We start from the raw sequence: 23,513 nt of genomic DNA, 5'->3' as shown, positions 1-23,513 counted from the left end.
TACAACAACCAGTTTTAATATGCTTGGGTACTACAGGAAAAAATATGCAAATTTTTAAAATGACTATGGAAAAGTAATTCCCTCTATTTCCGAACATGTTAGCGATAACTCACAGGGGAATTTGAAAACGATTCGTCGATGACAACAAAGCACCATGCACAATGACACACTTTGAATTTGGCGGACTGACATGTTGAAGTTATTTCTTTCTAAGTTCTGTTTTAACTTACCAGACTTCAATTCCACTTGATCTCTGTAATATCCATCGTAAAAGCTTACTCTTCGGTTGAAACAGCGTTGTTTTGTAGCCTCTCAGTCATAACTTAAAGATATGCAAGACCTAAAAACTTTCACAAAGCTAACACACACACACGCACGAACACACTACCACAAAGCAAGTTGTGAGCGAACTGATTCGGGTCTGCTTCAACACGAAGCGACGACGCTGCCGGCGGCTGGCGGGTGTTTCAATATATCGACATACTCGACCTATCGAATCGCATACGTCATATCGACGTGTAATGTACTTTTTGTTTATATTTCAAATGTGATTTTTATGCCCTTAGATCTTTGAACTTTGAGTTCTATGGATTAATGTCAGAGCAGTATTATCAAGTTCGCATTTCACCAGTTGTTTCTCAGTAAATATAATCCATTGCCTACTTTTAAAAAGTTCAGAAAGTAATAGCCGAATTTTCTCAGTCCGACTTTAGTGTAGTGCATTGGAAAAAATTGTCTCCTTTTGCTTTATTGAGAGCTTCTCCTGAACAAGTAGTGCATTAAAGGTTCTCAAGTGTTAATAAATAGTACTCCAGTGACAAAGTAGGTTAATTGCCACGAACTTTTATTTATCGTTTTCATTATATCAAAATACAGTTTGCATGCACCCAAAGCTCCGCACATTTTATTATACGATGTTGCTTTAGGTCGAACAATGTCATGTATTAATGCTGCCAAAAAGGCACTTCGTAGAGAAGTGAAGAAGAAAATAGGCTCTCTGAGTACCAGCCAAAAGAGTCATCAATCTGAAATCGTTGCCAAAAAGGTTTCACATTGCTTAATTGCTAAAATTAAGGGTAATATATTTTTGACAATACGTACATGTTCGCAATTTGTTTCAGATACTTAACAGTGAATTATTCAAAAGTAGTGAGAGAATTTCCCTCTATGTCAGCACCGTTGAGGAAGTAAACACGCAAACAATCATGGAAAATATATTTCACCATGGAAAAATATGCTTCATTCCTAGGTAAATTCATAGTTAGTCGCATTTCCGTTGTAAAATATATGTAGTTAAGCCATGGATGATGTCACTGTGCAAAATTCACATTTTTTTTTGTTTGTTATGATTTCGAAAATAGCTAAGTGAGTGTAGGTAAGCACTCCTGAGCTTTAGCATATTGGCATAGTGAAGGACCTTTTTATTAAGCATTGGTTTTCGGATTGTTTAATGATTGCTACTCAAAATTTATTAAAATAGTTCCTGGGTAATATGCAAACAAACATCTTTAATTAAGGTTTACTCCTACAACAAATTATTTCTAACGTCAAGGACTGATGCTAATGAAACTGTTTTCGAAAATGTGGTCCCATTTTCTTCCAAGTTTATCCACAAGGACATTAAACATCTATTATGCATATTTAATGTTTTGCAGAACATATATTATGTATTTTTATGAATTCATTGCCAATAAATTAGTTCGTTATATTCCATCCCATTGGTTATTGTGAAATAGCCAATGCATTTAATTTCCCAAGTACAGGAGATTTGCAATGGAAAGTTGGTAATAATTATTTAATGAAGTTTATATGACACTTATGTCCCAAATCACTCCTTATTTGGAATGGCAGTTGGAAACACAACCATTTAGATTCCCAAAATTATAATTTTCAAAAATTTTATCTTGGTTTTTACTAAGATGTAATGTGCTTATGATAAAGAATTGTGTGTGTCGATTTTTAATTCTGCACTTGTAAAAATAATCCATAAGTACTCTGTACTTAAATACATGCTAATATCCCATATGTTGATGAGGTGGTGAACATTTTTGGCCAACAATAATATAATATGGGATGTGTCATTGTATATTTTGACACGAGAAAATCTCGATTATAGAGCATGGATCATTTTTTATCAGAGCAAGAATCTTTGCTTTTTTTCTCCCTGTTATTCTAATGAAGCAATCTGCTGACCTCTTTACAACCTAATTAGAATGGTTTATAATGTCATTTGTAATCTATTCCATGTACAAAATTACAGTAAAAATATTAATACAAATATTGTCTATTGATAATGTAATCAAAAATATGACAGAGAATCAAGTATGATGCATCAGCTTAAGAGTATCAAATATAACTAATAATAATGTGGATTTGGAAAGGAGAATTGCTGGTTTTGAAGGTGAACAATTGCAATACAGAAATATGAAAGAATTCAATAATAATACAACTTATTGCTGATTAGTTGGTAGTATATCCCCTTCACAAACTCCGTACAATTATTCATAAAAGCCACAAGTTTTAATTTTTTTTACACTCATGAAATATGTTCTTTGTGTGCTCACTTAATTAAATAAATGAATGTTCTGTCGTCATGACTTCCAACTGCTTGTTATTTTCCATTTTATTAGCCCTTGACTTTTTTTGGTCAATCAATAAGATCCATGCCATTGTGGTAGAGATTGTTTTTGAAATGGAGTGCATTTCATGTCCTCTTGTGAATGAATTTTTAAGTCTTTTCTTTATTCCTGTTTGTTAGGTATAGTTTTGATAAAATTTACATGGAAATGGTGAAATTACATTCAATGGAGGACTTTCAAAACCTTCCATTAACTGAGTGGAAAATTAAGCAGCCTAGCCTAACTGATGCTAGAGAAAATGCTTTGAATACAGGTAAATAGGTCTTCTTTTCTCGAGGTGGCTAACTTTATTTAAGGTGTTTTAATTTCCTGTGGGAACGATCATGGTCAACTGTGAATGAATATAGAACCCTGTCTCAGAATTTATCAAATTATATATTCTGAAAATCCACCACTATTGGAAGTAGTATTTTCAATAGTCCTCTCACTTATGGTAAAAATACAGTAAAGTTATCTATGTGTTAATGAAATTGATTAATAGTTGTTTCAATTCTATCTATGGATTTTGAAAAACAATTGATGTTTGTGTTTATTTATATCTCCATTAGCAACCATTAAACAGTCACAGGTAGGAATGCTCAAATGGGCATAAGATTAGGTTGACTATTGGTTGATAGCCAATGATTGGGAAGTCAGGTGAGATAGGGAATTGTAAGGATTGCAAAGGCGAATGGTAAATCATAGCACTTACTTGTTCCTTGGGAGAACCTTTCAACAATTGGTGCTTGTAGAACCAGCTAGATGTCATTAGCATTTTCGCCATATCCAAGTACCATGGGACAACAGTTACCTTTCCATCATCACTCTACAATTATTGACCTTCGAAAACTCATCTTCCCAATCTTAGTTTATACAAACGTCTTTTCTATAGTATTGGTGAATTTTTGACAAACTGGAGACAATTTTTAAATGTTTAATCTACTGATACCTTCCTCCTTTATCAATTTTCATTCCATGTTCTTTTTTTGTGCAGTTTTTGATTGATGATAACATGTCATCAAGCAAGATTGCAGTTTGCAGAGTCAAATCCTATCTTTCAAAGTTATGTGAAACCCTTTGTTGAGTAAGTCTACTAATATTTGTATAATGTCAAACTTGTTTCATTTTCCATTTAACCTGTAATTATGGAGCAGCGAGCTTTCTAGAGGAAAGATACATCCATCATAGTGATGTTTCAGGGAGGATTATAGCAAAAAAAATAAGTTCCCAGCAACTGCCTTCTAATCAATTGGGGCTCTTAAAAATATTATTTATATTAATAATTATATTTTATTTGCCTGAAAAGAAGCCGACAGTGTTGGTGAAAACGTATCTGGTGAATATCAGCCACAGCATTGTCATAATTTCAGCATTAGTTATCATTATCGACAAGTCTACCTTTTAAGGTGGACTTTTATTAGCAATAGTGATAATTAATTAATTTGGCTGGGTGCATTGGTTAGATATGGCTATACTGCTGAGCCATTTTGTGATCAGATGCTGAAAACCATACATTGCAATAAACTATTAAAAAAATATGCATACTTCCCTCCTCCATGCTTTCATTCCTACCCCTTACTCATCCCCTCCATATCACAGCACTCTTCACCATTCCAACACCAATCAAAATGCTTGGAATCCATCTTTCCTGCCTCTATGATTTCCCCTCTCCTCCACCACCATGCCACTTTCTTGTTCATTTTTCTTTCTGTCCATTTTACCTTTTCAATCATTAATTAAAAATAGCAATTTTCCACAAAAATAAAATTTAATGCGACCGGTTTCAATGTTACTACATCATCATCAGGTGATAGTTAAACCTCAGAGTCCAGTATATATATGATTAAAGGCAAGTAAGGGGAGGGTGGAGGAAAAGAGGGGAAGAGGGGGGAAGGTGGAAGGCAGAATGGGTGACTATGTGAGTGGGGTGGGGGGAAGAGGGTTGGGGAAGACAAGGTGCAAAGACCCTAGGAGTCCGGAGAGCGCGTCGTGGCCGAATGGAGGGGGGTGTCTCGTTGAGGGTGTCCCACGGTGCGCCGCAAAGCTCTTCGGGCCGCGGGGGAAGAGGACGGGATCGGGGGTTTTTCCCTATGGTCGTGGTCTGGGAACAAGGTATCAATACACAAATAAGCACTGAGTTGAAGGGTAAAGATTGGGATCACTGTATAGTTTTAAGGGGGCGCCCTAGCGAGGTTTTAGGGAAAGGGTGTAGGAGGGAATGTTATCACTAGCACATGCCGAATAGGGGGGGGGGTTGGATTGTCCCGCAGCGGTGAACCTTCCCTCCTCGTCCGTGAGGAAAGGGGTGGGGACTCGGGGTTTCCCACTTGTCCGGGAAAGCATGGTCTCCGTCTGCAGAGGGGGGGGGGAAAGGAAGGAAATATCCAATGAGAAGGGGCAAGGGATCACTGGTCACATGTACGTCTTGGGAAGGTGATGGAGAGGAGGGGGGAGGGTGAAGATAAAAATTGGACTTCGTTGATCAGCTCCAAGTCCTTGCGATGTAAGATTTCCAGCTGTTCCATGGCATCCAGCTTCCTTCCTTTTTCCAAATTGTGAAGCACTTTGAATTCGAAATTGCTGAAATGGTTAGAATCGAGAAGATGTTTGGCAAATAAAGAGTTGGTATGACCTGTTATGTAGCCTTTCCTATGTTCCCCGATACGTGTCGAAAAACTCCTGCCAGTCTGACCAATGTAAATGGCCCCACAATCACACCGAATTTCATATACACCACTTTTGGTGTTGCAGTCTATAGGATCTTTGTTTGAGCATAGGGCTTTATATAGAGTATTGGGGGTATAAAAAGAAATGCGGAATTTGTCTTTGGGAAACCTGTTCGCGATTTTATATGACACAGAGTTATGGAATGGAAGTTTGCACCATTTGCGCTCAGAGACTGTAGTGACTGCAAGGGAGATGTTTAATTTCAGGGTCTGTTTCTTAAGTTTTTTCTTCAGTATATTATCAATTATGCGGACATGGTAACCGTTCTTAAAGGCTATGTGCTTGATCGTATTGAGCTCTCGTTCGAAGTTGGATTTGGACAAGGGGATACTGATTAATCTGTGGATCATGGAATTGAAGCTGGCTAGTTTGTGGGTGAAGGGATGGCAGGAGTCTGAGGGTATCACTTGGTCTGTATACGTGGGTTTCCGAAATATTGAAAAATGATGTGTGCTTCTTTTTATTTCAATAGTGAGATCCAGGAAATTGATTTTATGGTCCACTGCCGATTCCATGGTGAAAGTTATAGATGGGTGGATGGAGTTTATGAAATGTAAGAAAAGGTCTAACTGTCTATCACTGCCTGTCCAGCAGCATAAGATATCGTCCACATATCTAAACCAGTATAAAATGTTATTCTTGAATCTATTTTCACTTAGGATCTTGTCCTCTAAATTATCCATAAAAACTTCTGCGAGGAGAGGGGAAAGGGGTGACCCCATAGCCAGACCATCCTTTTGTTTATAGTAGGTGCCACAGAATAAAAAATAATTTTGGTCTACACAAATTTTGAGAAGTGAACTTAATTCATTAATGTGGTGTTGGTTCACATTAGCGTTGATTAATATATTTTCAGCGTAAATTAAAGTTTCATGCGTCGGAATGGAAGTAAAGAGACTACACACGTCAAACGATACTAGCTTAGCGTTGGGTGGTAAGGTGAAGGGCAGAAGACGTTCAGTTAAGGAAATGGAGTTTTCTATTGAGAATCTGGGTTTGAAGCCTGAGAGTTGTCGATAGATCGAGTTTAATTTTGCTGCTAATTTTTGCACTGGAGCACTGACACTAGATACGACTGGTCTAATGGGCACGTCTTTTTTATGTAGTTTAGGTAGACCATAAAGTCTTGGGGGTAAAGGGTTCATGGTGGTTAAGAAGAATTTTTCTTTATCGTTGAATATGTGGACGCAGGAAGCGATGGCCTCTTTGACACGCTTTTGATAATTGGGAGTAGGATCTTTCGGGAGTACATCAAAGGCGTTGGCGGATATGAACTTTAGGCACTTACTGGTATAATCGTCCCTATCTAGGATGACAGTGCAGTTTCCCTTGTCAGCTTTACTGAGCACTAGTTGGTTTTCTGCCTTCAAATCTCGGAGTGACTTTAAGATCACACCTTCGGATGATCTTCGGGCAGGGATGGAGTGGTTCTTTATGTCTGTTATTATGGTATCGGCGACCAGATGCTTGATACCACGGGGTTGATTGGATAGAGCAACTTCGCAGTCCGTTGCCAAGTTTTTATAACCTTTGGAAGAAATCGGGATGGCCGGTGCAAATTTCAGTCCCTTATTAAGGAGTGAAAGAACGTCAGGGGAAATTTCACACTTGGATAAATTTACAACTCTCGTGGCGAATTGGTGTTCACAATGAATTTGGGGGGATGGATCACTGACGGACTCCTGCCGGACTCCTGCCATCCCTTCACCCACAAACTAGCCAGCTTCAATTCCATGATCCACAGATTAATCAGTATCCCCTTGTCCAAATCCAACTTCGAACGAGAGCTCAATACGATCAAGCACATAGCCTTTAAGAACGGTTACCATGTCCGCATAATTGATAATATACTGAAGAAAAAACTTAAGAAACAGACCCTGAAATTAAACATCTCCCTTGCAGTCACTACAGTCTCTGAGCGCAAATGGTGCAAACTTCCATTCCATAACTCTGTGTCATATAAAATCGCGAACAGGTTTCCCAAAGACAAATTCCGCATTTCTTTTTATACCCCCAATACTCTATATAAAGCCCTATGCTCAAACAAAGATCCTATAGACTGCAACACCAAAAGTGGTGTATATGAAATTCGGTGTGATTGTGGGGCCATTTACATTGGTCAGACTGGCAGGAGTTTTTCGACACGTATCGGGGAACATAGGAAAGGCTACATAACAGGTCATACCAACTCTTTATTTGCCAAACATCTTCTCGATTCTAACCATTTCAGCAATTTCGAATTCAAAGTGCTTCACAATTTGGAAAAAGGAAGGAAGCTGGATGCCATGGAACAGCTGGAAATCTTACATCGCAAGGACTTGGAGCTGATCAACGAAGTCCAATTTTTATCTTCACCCTCCCCCCTCCTCTCCATCACCTTCCCAAGACGTACATGTGACCAGTGATCCCTTGCCCCTTCTCATTGGATATTTCCTTCCTTTCCCCCCCCCCTCTGCAGACGGAGACCATGCTTTCCCGGACAAGTGGGAAACCCCGAGTCCCCACCCCTTTCCTCACGGACGAGGAGGGAAGGTTCACCGCTGCGGGACAATCCAACCCCCCCCCCCTATTCGGCATGTGCTAGTGATAACATTCCCTCCTACACCCTTTCCCTAAAACCTCGCTAGGGCGCCCCCTTAAAACTATACAGTGATCCCAATCTTTACCCTTCAACTCAGTGCTTATTTGTGTATTGATACCTTGTTCCCAGACCACGACCATAGGGAAAAACCCCCGATCCCGTCCTCTTCCCCCGCGGCCCGAAGAGCTTTGCGGCGCACCGTGGGACACCCTCAACGAGACACCCCCCTCCATTCGGCCACGACGCGCTCTCCGGACTCCTAGGGTCTTTGCACCTTGTCTTCCCCAACCCTCTTCCCCCCACCCCACTCACATAGTCACCCATTCTGCCTTCCACCTTCCCCCCTCTTCCCCTCTTTTCCTCCACCCTCCCCTTACTTGCCTTTAATCATATATATACTGGACTCTGAGGTTTAACTATCACCTGATGATGATGTAGTAACATTGAAACCGGTCGCATTAAATTTTATTTTTGTGGAAAATTGCTATTTTTAATTAATCATGATATTCCACCATATCACGCCTGAAACGTCTCTTTTTACCTTTTCAATCCATCTCCACTCCCACATCTCTGCATTTGTCCTTTAGCCTCAAGACCCAAGTTTCTGAGTGATATAAAGCTTCACTCCAAATGAAATTTTTCGCTTGTCTTTTTCTTGCCAGTTCAATTTTGACTGTGCCTTTCACAGACAAATACAACAACTTGAGGTAACCGAAGATCTTCTCATGCCTTCCTCTTGTACTCTCATGAGCCAATGCATCAACAAAGTTTTATATTGAACGTGAAAACTTTTCTGTTCTTCTTTTTCCTCAGATTTTGTTGATTTGTCTTGGCCTAGTGCGATGTGAATATCTGAATTAATTTTTAACAGCATTCTTTAATCAAGTATCCTACCTATATATAGTATAAAACTTATGATAGTTAGTCAAATTGACTTAATTTCCATCTCATGGTTCATGTTCAAATCAGATTGCACTCTGCTACCAGATATCACACCAAAAACTAGTTCATTCTCTGTGAAATGTGACAAGTTCTATTGTATTAAAATTATAAATGATATCTCTGTTCATCAAATATAAACTAGAAAGAAGTATGTTTGGCTTTTCCCAAAGATATATACTGCCTTGATTCATATTTACTGTCAGATAGAGAGGGACAGTCATAAAAGTTAAAATTAGCAAAGTACATATGGGTAAAAAGTTGACTAAATTTTGAAAATTTAGAGCATAAATGAAATGATATGTGGAGGGTTATATGGCAATTTCCATTTGGGCACCCAAATTCTATTGCTACAGTCATCATTAGAAATCAATCAAACTTATATTTCAGTGTTGTTTTGTAATCAAAATGTTGATATGTAAACTTTTAGAATCTTGCCACCTCTATTATTTCTCTACATTTTCAATGCAAACGTTTTATGCCATCGACAAGGACTACACAATTGGCGTGATGGAAAGGCTCTTGAATTCTATTAATCTCGAAAGCTGTGATGGCAGTGGAAACGGTATATGCTGCTGGTAGGATCATCCATGCCAGATGGGTCAAAGGTTAGGAGCCTGACAAAAGGTAGTCCATTCAATGTGTGTTCCTGAGTGAGGCAGCTGCAAAGACATCTGACCTCAGTGGGATGGCTACTGAGTGATATTGTCACTATAAAAACATTATTGAGGAAGGCAACAGGAAATCATCTCAATTACTAATTCAAAGGTGATTTTATAAATACATTTACTCCTGGCAACTACGGGGATCAGTCATATGTGTCATCCCTGGCAGTGGGAGAAGAAACGCTTCCATGGTCATCTTCACATAAAGTTCTGGCCAAGCAAAAGTGACAGCCGCTGCACTGAATGCAGAAAAGGACCAAATAAGGCTTGGAATGTTAGGACAATGTTGAGGAAAGGAAAATTAGAGAATATATGTAAATCGAGAGATGAAAAGAGGTAATAAAGATGTTTTAGATCTATGCGAGATACAATGGAAGGATTGCGGGGACTACTGAAGTGATAGTTGTAGAGTAATATGTATGTATTGGAGGAGAAGAGAGCCAGCGTGAGTTGCTATCATATTGAATAAAAAGTTTGGTAGAAGCATAGTTAGCATAGAGCAAGCAACAGATAGAAGATTACTAGTTGAAACAAAAGCTGAACCAACAAATTTTAATTGTTCAGGTCTACATGCCACCAAGCAATCATATGGAGGAAGAATTCATATTAGAGGACATAACTGAGGGAAACGTTTGATAGTGATGGGGGATTAGAATGCAACAGTAGGCAAAGGAAGATGTGGTGGTGAGGTGGGGTATTACAATTTAGGAACAAGAAATAGCTGTGGAGAGAAAGCAATTGAGTTCTGCAGGAGACAGGGGTTAGTCATAATGAATTCATGGTTTAGGCACTACAAAAGGCATTGGTACTCAAGGAAAATGCGCAGGGATTCAGGAAGATATCCGTTGGATTATAATATGGTTATACAGATGTAAGAATAGCATGATTAATTTGTAGAGTTTCCCAGGAGCAGATTCAGACTCAGACCATAATTTAGTAATAATGAAGTGTAAAATCCGACTCCAAAGAATAAAACAGGGAAAGGGAAAATAGTTAAGTAAATTGAGCATAGAAGCTTCAATCATAATGACAAGAAAGGGGTATCAGTTGACTGCAGAGAAAATTATAATTGAGGAAAGGGAGCCGAGTGTAATGGATCAAAAATTGGAACAGCAGAATATAGGTATCGAAAACCACAAACAAAACTATGGGATAAGAACAATAAAATTATAGATTAGAGATAAGATGATTAAAAAGATAGGTGACAGATGTAAATGGAAGAATGTAAACACAGTTTGGAAAAAGAAAGTATAAAAGAGTTCAAGAATGGGCTGAGGCAGTAAACAAATAGGGTGAAATAAGGATGTTGGAAAATTGAGAATAAGAATATGGAAATTTTACAGAGAAAGGGTGATAATGGCTTGCTGCATAGAAAGATAACAGCACTGTAAGGAAGTTAAGGGGGAAAATCCATGCAAAAAATCTTAAAATAGTCTGGAAAATTATTAACTGATTCAGAGAAGATTCAAGAAAAGTGTAATGAATATATTGAGGAAACAACTGGCTAAGACATTAGGCCAGTAAGTTTGGACATAGAAAGAGAATATGGCATTGATAAGGATAGATTAATTCCAGGCAAACCGGATGTTCAGATAGGGCATTAAGGAAATTGAAATCAAATAAGCAGCAGCATTCCCATGGAGCTATTTAAGCATTTTGGAAAACGTGAGAGAAAGTGTTTTTATGGACTGATTCATAGTGGTCACGATGAAGGAATTTGGCCAGAACATTTCATCTGATCAGTGTTAGTTCCTATTCCAAAAAAGGGAAAGGCAGCCATATGCGAGGACTATAATCTTGATTTCACTCACAGCTTAAGTGGTTATCAGGATCATCAATGAGAGCATAGAGAGCAGAGCAAATGAATAATTGGGATCAATTTGGGTTCAGGAGGGGTTGAGGCACACATGAGGCCATAGTGAGGCCCCTAATAGTCAGGAACATACTCATGAATGGAGAAAGAATCAAAGACTTCCTGTGGGAACACAAAGTCTTTGATTCTGTTCTTCATGCATGACAAATGGATTGCCACAAAGTATCATCCTCAGCCATCTCTCAAAGGAATATACTTGTAGAATACAATCAGGATGTATTTGTCTGTGTGGTAGATTTCAAGAAAGCATATATTAGAGTGAATTGGGTGGAATCAATGAATGTATTGCAGAAAATAGGAGTACACTGGTGGGATAGGAGACTTATCCACAACTTGCACAGCTCCCTTCTCTTGGTGTGTATGTTGGATGGAATAAAGGGAGGAAGGAAGTGCACAGAATTGAAGGAGGCTTCATTCTAGTGAGGGATGTCAGATTGTGCTTTTTCAGGTGAGGTTTAGAAATGTAGAAATGGTTTTTATCATGAAAAGTTTCTGTGCATCCAAAAGTCTGTCTTAAATGGTAGGCGAACAAATGATTTAAATTACACTGACTAAACCTTCTAAGCTTAACTAAACCTTCAGTTTATTTTAAGCTCATTCCTTCCTAACTTCTATAGTGACACTTCCCATGCCACAGAAGGGGACATGCATATCATAGCATAAGTCATTCTGCCTTCTTCACTCCAATTTATATCTGCTGACTCTCTGTTTTTTCCTTTGGTGGGTGAAAATCTCCCAAAAATTCCATCCTCTCTCCACAAAACCCCCCCATCCTTCATTCTCTCATTCTGCAGAAAACCATAATAAATCAGACAAGGTACACAGAACAAACATTCCACCCAAATGCAGTCTCCAGCAAAGGAGCACATGTGTAGGTATTCTTCCCAAAAATTATGTGGATTCCCAAAAACTTGACTTGGATGTCATTGAGTTCTGTTAATGGGCCTTGAATGTTTTGATGAATTCTTATCCCTTTTGATCAATTCTTATCCCTTCTCTCTCCTTTAAATACTCGTTCAACCCACAGAAGAATGACCTTTTGGTCATCCATTTCTTCTTTGCTCAAGTGCGAACAAATCAGAATGTACTGTCCTTCCACCTTAAATGTCCCTCTGATTTCATGATATGGTATGCATTTTCCCAGTGTGATTTTGTAAATAACATGTGCCTGAATATGCCAATTAAATGGCGAATTGAAATTTAATATGATTAATTACCAAAACAGATGAAATAAAGGAAAAGTGTCACATGAAAAAATATATATCTTTAATTCTAATTTGGAAAAAGCTTCAGTCTTTAAATCTGCCTATGTGGTGTGAAAGTCTTCCTGCATGCATTTTTTACTCAAAGAATCCCAAACATACTCTTGTGCCTGGAATTCTTTCTTACAGTGAAAATATTTTTAAAATTCTTTTTTTCTATTAAAATATTTTATTTTCTTCTTTGGCCAAATTTATGTCACAGATACCAAAATTATGTAGGTTGTGGTTGTACTGAAAAGTATTACGATTGAACTGAAACATTAAAAGATTGCAATGAAAAAGTGTTTAATGCCTGTCTCCTCTTCTTACAGGTGGACTGGATTTGATATTCATCCCTGGTCTAGCATTCACCAGGGAGGGGAAAAGATTGGGACGTGGGAAAGCATTCTATGACACTTTTTTACAGAAGTGTCGTGAAAAGCAAACCAAACCTCCCATTACAGTTGGTCTTGCATTCAAGGAGCAGATTTATGTGGATATCCCCACTGATGACCATGACATTGTTATTGACCACATAGTCACTTGTGACAGTGTAGATAATATATAATGGCTCTTGATGAAAATCTTTGATATTTTTTTATGATAAATTTTTTTGTGTGTTTAATGCACACAATATTTTTTTACCCTTGAAGAATGTCAGTTGATCAATTGATAAGTTTGATTTTAACTTTATGTGAATGGGATTTAATAACGACATTGAGATGATTCAAATATATTTGTAAAGAATTATTATGTGCATTTCTGTTATTTAGTTATAATGTTATTCCTTACATGTGATCTATTTTTTGGCAATTTGTAATATACTATGAAGGCTATTATTCCAATAAAGAACTTAATAATAAAATTATGTGTAAAGAGGGACCAGAAATAAAAAAATTACTTTGTATTTGTATTGGTTTTACTCTTTGCAATAGAATGCCCAGAGATACAGAATGTGGATGAAAGGAGAATCTAAAATCCAAAGAACTTCAGATATTGTAACATTGTAGAATGAGTATCCTTAGCCCCTGAGGTGAGTTAGGCTAACAAGAAGAGGAAGTAGGGTGTAAGCTTTTTTCTTATGATTTTGCTTTAAAAGTGATATTTTCAAAACATTTGTTACAAGTTAATTGGATGGCATTTTAGTCATGTGGTAAGAGTGTTGGCTGACTGACAGAAGTAGCCATGTTCATATTCAGGTGATGCTTCAAGACACCCTCAGCTTCACCTATGCCGTGTGATATTTCAGTTACCGCATCTTCAGAGGATATGAGAGCTGGCATAGAGAAAGGATCTGGCCCCCCTTATTGCCCTAATGTTTCACAATCGAAGTTAATAATAATTGTCAAGGCCTGATGGATTGAAAGAGGAGAGGAAATTTTTGTGCTCTTACCAAAAATGATCTGGACTCCCCAAAACTTGAACATCTCTATCAATGGGCCTCAAAATTTTTCTATTGTTTCAGGCTTCACTTCGTGGAAGTAATTGATATCCATTATTAAAATAGAAAGAAAGACTCGTACTTTTCCACAGATTTTATTATACGGTACAACGCGTTTCACCGACTTGCGGCATCATCAGGTACAAATTTGCAAAACAGACAGAGCAAGCATATAGTATATACCCTCAGGACAGAGTGGGGGCGGGGAGGGTTGGAAGGATTTGAGGGGGATGGGGGCTCGCAGGTGCGTTGATGGATTGTTTTGACCATTTCCAGGCTAATTTCTCGGAGAGGAGTTGGGAGGGGTATGGGAATAATTGCTCATTACAAAGTGTCGTGTTGGGGTTCACCAAGTGCCTTCTAATCTCTAATTGCTCGAGAGCGTCCATTTTTAATCCTTTTGGGAGTGTGTGTGTAATATCTCTGGGACAAAGTCACTGCTGTGGTCGAATTCCAGTAAATGCTTGGCAAAGAGAGATTTGTAATTCTGATTTTTGTGACACCTAGCGTGTTCCTTGACTCGTAACTTGATATTCCTGCCGGTCTGACCGACATAAACGCTGTTGCAATCCTCGCATTTCAGTTTATAAATGCCTGATTTGAGAAGGCTATCCTGGGTGTCTTTTCCATTGGCTAGAAGTTTGGAGAGGGTTATGGGTGGGTAGAAGGCTGCTTTGAGTGAGGTGGGTAGGCAGTTGGAAATCCTATATGAAAGATCTCCCAGAAACGGGATCGAGCACCACTTAAAATCTTTAGATACTGCGGGCTGAGATACGAAAATGCTTTTTATGGCCATTGCTTTTTGTTTTTTCCGTAGTAATGTGTCAACTAGTTTGGGGTTGAAACCATTGTTGGTAGATATTGGTGATATTCACGAGTTCAATTTTGAAGTTTTTGGGGGAAAGGGGGATGTGTAGGAGGCGGTGGATCATGGAGTGGAGGGCTGCGTGTTTGTGAGAAAAGTGGTGTGCGGAATCATTAGAAATTATATGGTCTGTATATGTGGGTTTCCTATAAATTGCAAATTCGTGTCTATTATCCGTAATTGTGATTGTCAAGTCGAGGAAGTTGATGGTGCCGTTGACGTCTTTTTCCATGGAGAAGGAGATATTCCGATGAAGAGTGTTTAGGAAATTAAGGAAGGAGTCTAACTGTCGGTTGGTTCCGGTCCATAGGCATAGTATATTGTCCACGTAACGAAACCAATAGCCCACGTTTTTGTTATGCTGATTGTCAGCATTAAAAAGATGTTCTTCTACAGAATTGAGGAAGACTTCGGCTAGGAAGGGGGACAGTGGGGAACCCATAGCTAACCCATCCGTTTGGCTGTAAAGGGTGTGGTTGAAACTAAAATAATTCTGGTTAACTGTCATTTTGATGAGGGGGACCAATTCGTCTGAGATATTTTGGGCAATGGTGGAATCCTTGAGTAGTTCTTCCACCCTAAGCAAAGTTTCCGATATTGGTACGCAAGTAAATAAATTGCTAATGTCGAAGGAGCCTAGCCTCGCTTTTTCCGGGACATCAATATCTTTCAATTTTCGGGCTAGCTCTATAGAGTTTTTAACTCCATATTTAGGTTTAAAACCTGTGAGATCTCGGAGCAATACGTCTAATTTTCGTGCCAGAAGGTGTGAAGGGGCGGACACAGCTGAGATGACAGGCCGAATAGGTATGGCTTTTTTGTGTAATTTGGGGAGTCCGTACAACCTGGGGGCGGAGGGGTTCATTTGGATTAAACTAAATTATTCCCTAGCATTTAAAAACTTACACTTGGACACTGCACGTTTCACTTCACTTTGGAAACTCGCGGTTGGGTCTTTGGATAACGGAGTAATAGGATTGTTGTTGATGAACTCAAGGCACTTTTCCACATACACTCGTTTATCCAACACTACGACACTAGATCCCTTGTCAGCTTTCTGGATGATGAGGTCTTCCTTGCCAATAGTCTTCTTCAGGCGTCGGAGGGTGGACGTATGTTGCTGAAGGCTGGAAAAGCAGGTTGTTGTTGGCACTGCTTTCTTCAATGAGGACATGATGATTTCAGCAACTTGGTGTTTGGTAGCCAGAGATTGGTTCCGAAGGGCAACCTCGCAATCTGCGGCTAGATTTTTAATGTCGGCGCCACACCCCAACAGAAGGGAGCTCTTTCCCAAAATTCAATATCCCATTGCTGATCAAAATGTTCTGCATCCAACTTTCCTGCTTCTTTTGGATTCATCTGAAAAATCATCTCTCCTCCCCCACCATGCCTAGCCATTTACTTGTATTTCTTTCCATCCATTTCACCTTTTCCATCCTACTTTCCCACATTCATTTTTCAAAAGCATCCAATATGCTGTACCTGCTATTTTGTTTCATGTTTCTGCAGCAAACAAAACCAGGCTCCATGTTGAAGTGTTTATAAATCTTTCCTTGACTTCCTTCCTTAATGTCCCTGTCATTAACTGCCTCCTCTTTATGAAAGCTTCGTTGTTTAACAGAATTCTTCTTCTTGCATCCCTACTAATTTTACCCTTTTGGTTCAAAAACACTTCTGGTAAAGATAAAATGCTCTGTTTTATCAACTCCTATCTTATTTTCTAACTTAGCTTTTCTCTTTCTCAAAAGGCTTGTTCACATTTATTGTCATATCCTATGTACCGCACTGACATTCCAATGCAATCAGCAATAATTGCAACCCCTTGGCTAACTGGCAAACTAAAGCTTGATTATCTGTAAACTTGGTTTTATGAATTTCCCGCCGACTTTCATTCCTATCACCAGTTCGTTCCATGCCTCTTAAATCAATACCTCCAAATATACATTGAGCAGCACAGGTGATAATGGACAACTCTGACTTACTCTTCTTCCTAACGCTTCTCATCCAGAGTTTCCAAACGTCACTTACACCTAAGCAGTCTGTGAAAAGTAAAAGTTGTGGATAAGTCTCCTATCCCACCAGTGTACTCCTATTTTCTGCAATACATTCATTGATTCCACCCAATTCACTCTAATATATGCTTTCTTGAAATCTACCACACAGACAAATACATCCTGATTGTATTCTACAAGTATATTCCTTTGAGAGATGGCTGAGGATGATACTTTGTGGCAATCCATTTGTCATGCATGAAGAACAGAATCAAAGACTTTGTGTTCCCACAGGAAGTCTTTGATTCTTTCTCCATTCATGAGTATGTTCCTGACTATTAGGGGCCTCACTATGGCCTCATGTGTGCCTCAACCCCTCCTGAACCCAAATTGATCCCAATTATTCATTTGCTCTGCTCTCTATGCTCTCATTGATGATCCTGATAACCACTTAAGCTGTGAGTGAAATCAAGATTATAGTCCTCGCATATGGCTGCCTTTCCCTTTTTTGGAATAGGAACTAACACTGATCAGATGAAATGTTCTGGCCAAATTCCTTCATCGTGACCACTATGAATCAGTCCATAAAAACACTTTCTCTCACGTTTTCCAAAATGCTTAAATAGCTCCATGGGAATGCTGCTGCTTATTTGATTTCAATTTCCTTAATGCCCTATCTGAACATCCGGTTTGCCTGGAATTAATCTATCCTTATCAATGCCATATTCTCTTTCTATGTCCAAACTTACTGGCCTAATGTCTTAGCCAGTTGTTTCCTCAATATATTCATTACACTTTTCTTGAATCTTCTCTGAATCAGTTAATAATTTTCCAGACTATTTTAAGATTTTTTGCATGGATTTTCCCCCTTAACTTCCTTACAGTGCTGTTATCTTTCTATGCAGCAAGCCATTATCACCCTTTCTCTGTAAAATTTCCATATTCTTATTCTCAATTTTCCAACATCCTTATTTCACCCTATTTGTTTACTGCCTCAGCCCATTCTTGAACTCTTTTATACTTTCTTTTTCCAAACTGTGTTTACATTCTTCCATTTACATCTGTCACCTATCTTTTTAATCATCTTATCTCTAATCTATAATTTTATTGTTCTTATCCCATAGTTTTGTTTGTGGTTTTCGATACCTATATTCTGCTGTTCCAATTTTTGATCCATTACACTCGGCTCCCTTTCCTCAATTATAATTTTCTCTGCAGTCAACTGATACCCCTTTCTTGTCATTATGATTGAAGCTTCTATGCTCAATTTACTTAACTATTTTCCCTTTCCCTGTTTTATTCTTTGGAGTCGGATTTTACACTTCATTATTACTAAATTATGGTCTGAGTCTGAATCTGCTCCTGGGAAACTCTACAAATTAATCATGCTATTCTTACATCTGTATAACCATATTATAATCCAACGGATATCTTCCTGAATCCCTGCGCATTTTCCTTGAGTACCAATGCCTTTTGTAGTGCCTAAACCATGAATTCATTATGACTAACCCCTGTCTCCTGCAGAACTCAATTGCTTTCTCTCCACAGCTATTTCTTGTTCCTAAATTGTAATACCCCACCTCACCACCACATCTTCCTTTGCCTACTGTTGCATTCTAATCCCCCATCACTATCAAACGTTTCCCTCAGTTATGTCCTCTAATATGAATTCTTCCTCCATATGATTGCTTGGTGGCATGTAGACCTGAACAATTAAAATTTGTTGGTTCAGCTTTTGTTTCAACTAGTAATCTTCTATCTGTTGCTTGCTCTATGCTAACTATGCTTCTACCAAACTTTTTATTCAATATGATAGCAACTCACGCTGGCTCTCTTCTCCTCCAATACATACATATTACTCTACAACTATCACTTCAGTAGTCCCCGCAATCCTTCCATTGTATCTCGCATAGATCTAAAACATCTTTATTACCTCTTTTCATCTCTCGATTTACATATATTCTCTAATTTTCCTTTCCTCAACATTGTCCTAACATTCCAAGCCTTATTTGGTCCTTTTCTGCATTCAGTGCAGCGGCTGTCACTTTTGCTTGGCCAGAACTTTATGTGAAGATGACCATGGAAGCGTTTCTTCTCCCACTGCCAGGGATGACACATATGACTGATCCCCGTAGTTGCCAGGAGTAAATGTATTTATAAAATCACCTTTGAATTAGTAATTGAGATGATTTCCTGTTGCCTTCCTCAATAATGTTTTTATAGTGACAATATCACTCAGTAGCCATCCCACTGAGGTCAGATGTCTTTGCAGCTGCCTCACTCAGGAACACACATTGAATGGACTACCTTTTGTCAGGCTCCTAACCTTTGACCCATCTGGCATGGATGATCCTACCAGCAGCATATACCATTTCCACCACCAGCACAGCTTACGGCATTAGAATGCTGTTAGAAATTAATTCAGATATTCACATGTTAAGTTTTAGTCATTATAATACTTATAACTCACAATGTATATTAGAATGATTCTGCAGGTGGATTTCTGTCATGTCAGTGACTGTTTATTTCACATTTTGAATGTCTGACATTCAAACATTGATATCAATTTTCTTGTAAAGTTGTAAGATTGTGTTTCACAACATAATTTCATTTATATTGACTCGCATACTTGTGTATACTCTCCCGTACATGTTTTTTTCAATTTGATGTACGTGTATAACATCAATTTTTGCAGTGATAAACCGGGATGATATCATTAATAACAGAACTAGAGGTTCATTGGTTAAATTTCCTCCATATTCTTCAACTTTATCCTTCACGTAAAGCCAAAGAAAAGACTTAAAGAAAGTTGAAACATTTAAATCAATTTACGCTGCTACACTTATACACCATAATGATTCGAAATGGATCATAAGATTGACTATTTATTTCACTATTTTTTTCTGATTGGAATTAATTATTTAGTGTGTGATGTTTTTATAAACTTTATTATATTAAATTTTTACTGGCTCATTTGTCCCCAGCATCAATTAAAAAAATGGGTGTACACTTAGCTGTACAAGTATTTAGTCATCCTGTTACTGCAGGATGCATCAGTTGGAAGATGTGGGATATAAAGATAATTCCCCATTGTAATGATAGTTATTATTTTTCCACCTGTCTTTATTTTGTTTTTGCAGATGGGCCAATTCACAATTCCTAATGGAAGTGGAGCCTACTTTTTACTGCATTAATAGGATGATGGACAACCAGCACAAGAGAATTGAAGTTTACAGTCAGAAATGGGAGTTCTTCTGTGGTTTGGTGCATATCTGCCCCTTCCAAAATCTAACCAGGGGAGTTCCTGCGAAAGAAAAAGGTATTCCACCCTCCTTAGCAGGATGGGAGGTTAGCTATCATAGAAGTGGTAGGTAGGCAGAATTGAAAACTAAGCAGTTTTTGCAGCCTGACACAAGAAACCTTATCCAAAACCCTATTGAATTTTTTCTATATTATTATGCAAAATTGTAGGGATAATTACAACCCTGCTAGGCTGGGAATCATTCATGGAGCGAAGGCTAAATTACAGATTAAATCTATTGCATAAATTCAAAGGATCTCTTTAGCAATAATATTGAAAATGTATAATTACCCCCATTGTACTATGGTAGGAGAGATCATGTCAATAAAATTAAAGAGATTAAGTGTAGAAATGATAAATTTAAGATGTCATTTTTTCCACGAATGATAAAGGATCAGAATAATGTGGTAATGTTGTTGTCAACCACGGTAGGGTTAAAAATATGCGGGTGGTGGTTTAGAGGGTACTAAAAAAACCCTCAATCACAGCAGATCTAGAGAGCATTGATATTAGCATTAATTAATACAGTAAACCCCTTATTTGCACATTTCTGGGGACCCCAGGAAAAAGTGTAGAATGCAGATATTTGGGAAATGGGAGTTTTCAATTTTACATTATTAATTACTGAAGTCATTGTCTATTGTTTCATCATCATCATTACGAATGAGTAACTTCAACTGGAGTTTCTTCTTTGCAAACAATATGAAATCCTGCCTTCCCAAAGCAATTATATATTCTATAATCCTTAACTTGCTTCCAAGTAGATGGCATTTATTGTAAAGCACCCAGTACATTCAATTTGATTGCATTTATATTCGTACTGCAATCATGCAGAGATATCTATTTCTGGACAATCATTCTTCAACAATTCACATAAAATGAGTGAAGTATACCTAAAACCCAGGGTTTGGAGCTCACTAGTAGAATTTTCAGGAAACAATTGTAACTGTAGAATTGCAAATGTGGATTTCATGGATAGGCTGGACACTGATCAAAAAACGGCTGATTTTCCCTGTAATGAGAACCTATTTTAGCATCCAGAGCATTAAGCTCATCCTAATATATTTCTTAGGTTATTCATGTTTTGGAATTCTTTGTACATTTAATGGGCAATGTTTTTACACATTTGACCCAGGACTCTTTGATTTACCAACCATTAGTTGCTCAAGCTTCTCACTTCCATTTGTATAATTATTATAAAACATTGTCTCTGTTTGCTCAGAACCTCTCCATGACATTTTTCCCCTTAGAACCACTGTGTTTTTCCTGGCAGCGCATTAAAATATAACCCTGTCTTGTTTGCATTGAATGCATCTTTTGGGCAAGAGCCTTAAAGTATTATATTCAATTCAGACACCTTCAATAGAGTTGCATTCTCGACATAAATACTTCTACTTTTACTACAAGCAACTTTGTATACAAAATTGTGCCTATTTTCAAACCCATTTACCCCCCATTGTATGCTCTGAAATCTTTGATTCCCAAATGTGGGAATGATTTTTCTCTTATGGTGAAGTATCTGAGCTATCTTGCAGTTCGACTGGAGCAAACAGTTGTCCAACTTCAAAATTATTTGAAGAAAATAGAACTACTATGATTTCAGTATAGTTTTGATACAATTGAGCAAGTTTCAATAATTTTTATTTTTTCAGGAGCTCATCACTGTTGTGTCGAGTCAGTGAAAATGATCCCAGTTGTCGGTCACCAATTTCATGAGCCTTTCAAACATCATCATGTTTGGTTCTGGAGGAATTTTCATTTCTTATATTTTCAACTTAAGTGCAGTCTCCTTTAAGTGTCCATTGCAATGCATAAATTACATAACTAGTCGGAAAATATATTCATTTCATAGCATGAATCTTTTCCTGGTGGTTTAAGGAGTTCATATTTCCATCACTACTGCTCTCCATATTCAAATTCTTCATTGAAGCCATTCATATTACTGCTCTCTCCCATGTTTTTTAGGTGTATATGCACCAAATGAATATCAAAAAAAATTTTTTTATAAAGGTATTTTTTTATACATGAATAACTGTTCATTTTTTGACTCTAGCACATAGTGATGCAAATAGTGAGGAAACTGAAAATGAAATTCCATAAACATGGAGTTCCACGTACATTGGAATAATAGGACATTTTATGGAACTTGAAAAAAATGTTGTAAATTGCAAAAAACTGTAAACTCCTACAGTGAAAATATTTTTTTTTCTGTATTTGGTTTCCAACCAGGCTCAAGAAAACACTTTGAATAATGTTTTTAATCCTATTGACTAACTTTTTTTCTCTTTTTTTCAGGAACAGGATATTGAATCCAGGGCAGAAGAACATGATAATGACAAGAAAAAAAGAGTTGATTTTAAGTGATGAGATAAGTTATATGCATGTATGTTTATGTGGTGCAGACATTTCCTGAGATTCATCTTTGTGACCAATGTAGTTGCTCTTCCAATGAATGCCTTTTTATTTTCTTTTAGATGATGAGAAAAAAAAGCAACTTGTCCATATGAAAAATTCTTTGTACTATAGGCCTAGGCATCACTGCAGCTAGGAGTGAATTAACTCACTTGGGAGAAGAAAAAAAATTGCCATCTTTAATCAGCAAAATACTGAATTCATTGGTTTTATGAAAATTCATGATCATTGAATAGTAATTTCACAACTAGTGGTTTCACAGCATAGGCAGCATCATAAGGTAAGTCATCATGGAAACTACCCGATGATGTAACCTTTGTCTCAAAATCATTACTGCAGGAATAAAGTAAAAAAAATACAAAATGTACTAATTTAGTGAAACCCAGTACTGTGTGGAGGAGTCGATTTTCAATTTTAAAGTAAAAGGGAGCTGTTATAATAAGAGGGAGAAGGATTACAGTTGCCATACATTTAAAGTAAGTTCCCCATAAATTAAAAGATAGGTCCATGGCTTATATTAGTCAAAAAAATTACAACAAAGCATATTTATGATGTATAGTTTTTATTGTGTAATATACATTTACATGATAAAGGTTTCCTACTTGGTTGATCTCATGGAGACCTATCTCTTTCCGATGTGACACAAATATTTTGCAAGTTCAAACAACATTCATTGTGCCCAATCTGGTAAGGCTTTCTTATATAGAGTTATATACATAAATAACTGCAATTCGACACACCAATGAACAATTTTACATATATACAAAAATGTTAGGCTACACATTTAGCGGATGACTCCGTTATAAAGTTACTGTCACGGCATCGCTGGCAGTTTCTTGAAGTGTTAGGCTAATGTGAA

General features: G+C 37.7%; 1 protein-coding gene across 1 annotated transcript; it reads left to right on the top strand.

Annotated features, from left to right (window-relative positions):
• Positions 1 to 575: 575 nt before the first annotated feature.
• Positions 576 to 13,471, top strand: LOC139700702 (5-formyltetrahydrofolate cyclo-ligase-like). The gene is made up of 4 exons (XM_071599142.1): positions 576 to 1,045; positions 1,122 to 1,249; positions 2,759 to 2,892; positions 12,977 to 13,471. Exons 1-4 carry the CDS (start codon positions 935 to 937, stop codon positions 13,210 to 13,212), a joined length of 609 nt encoding a protein of 202 aa, XP_071455243.1. The 5' UTR covers positions 576 to 934; the 3' UTR covers positions 13,213 to 13,471.
• The last annotated feature ends 10,042 nt before the right edge of the window (positions 13,472 to 23,513 follow it).

The sequence above is a fragment of the Hetaerina americana genome, unplaced genomic scaffold (assembly GCF_022747635.1).
Source record: "Hetaerina americana unplaced genomic scaffold, ioHetAmer1.1.p SCAF_1, whole genome shotgun sequence".
Lineage (NCBI taxonomy): Eukaryota > Metazoa > Arthropoda > Insecta > Odonata > Calopterygidae > Hetaerina > Hetaerina americana.
Note: the sequence above shows the minus strand (reverse complement) of the source record. Positions and strands in the feature narration are given on the sequence as shown.

Coding starts and splice junctions, on each gene's coding strand:
- LOC139700702 (XM_071599142.1), top strand. CDS start 935: ATGTCATGTATTAATGCTGCCAAAAAGGCACTTCGTAGAGAAGTGAAG. Junction 1,046..1,121: donor CTGAAATCGTTGCCAAAAAG/GTTTCACATTGC, acceptor AATTTGTTTCAG/ATACTTAACAGTGAATTATT. Junction 2,893..12,976: donor AGAAAATGCTTTGAATACAG/GTAAATAGGTCT, acceptor CTCTTCTTACAG/GTGGACTGGATTTGATATTC.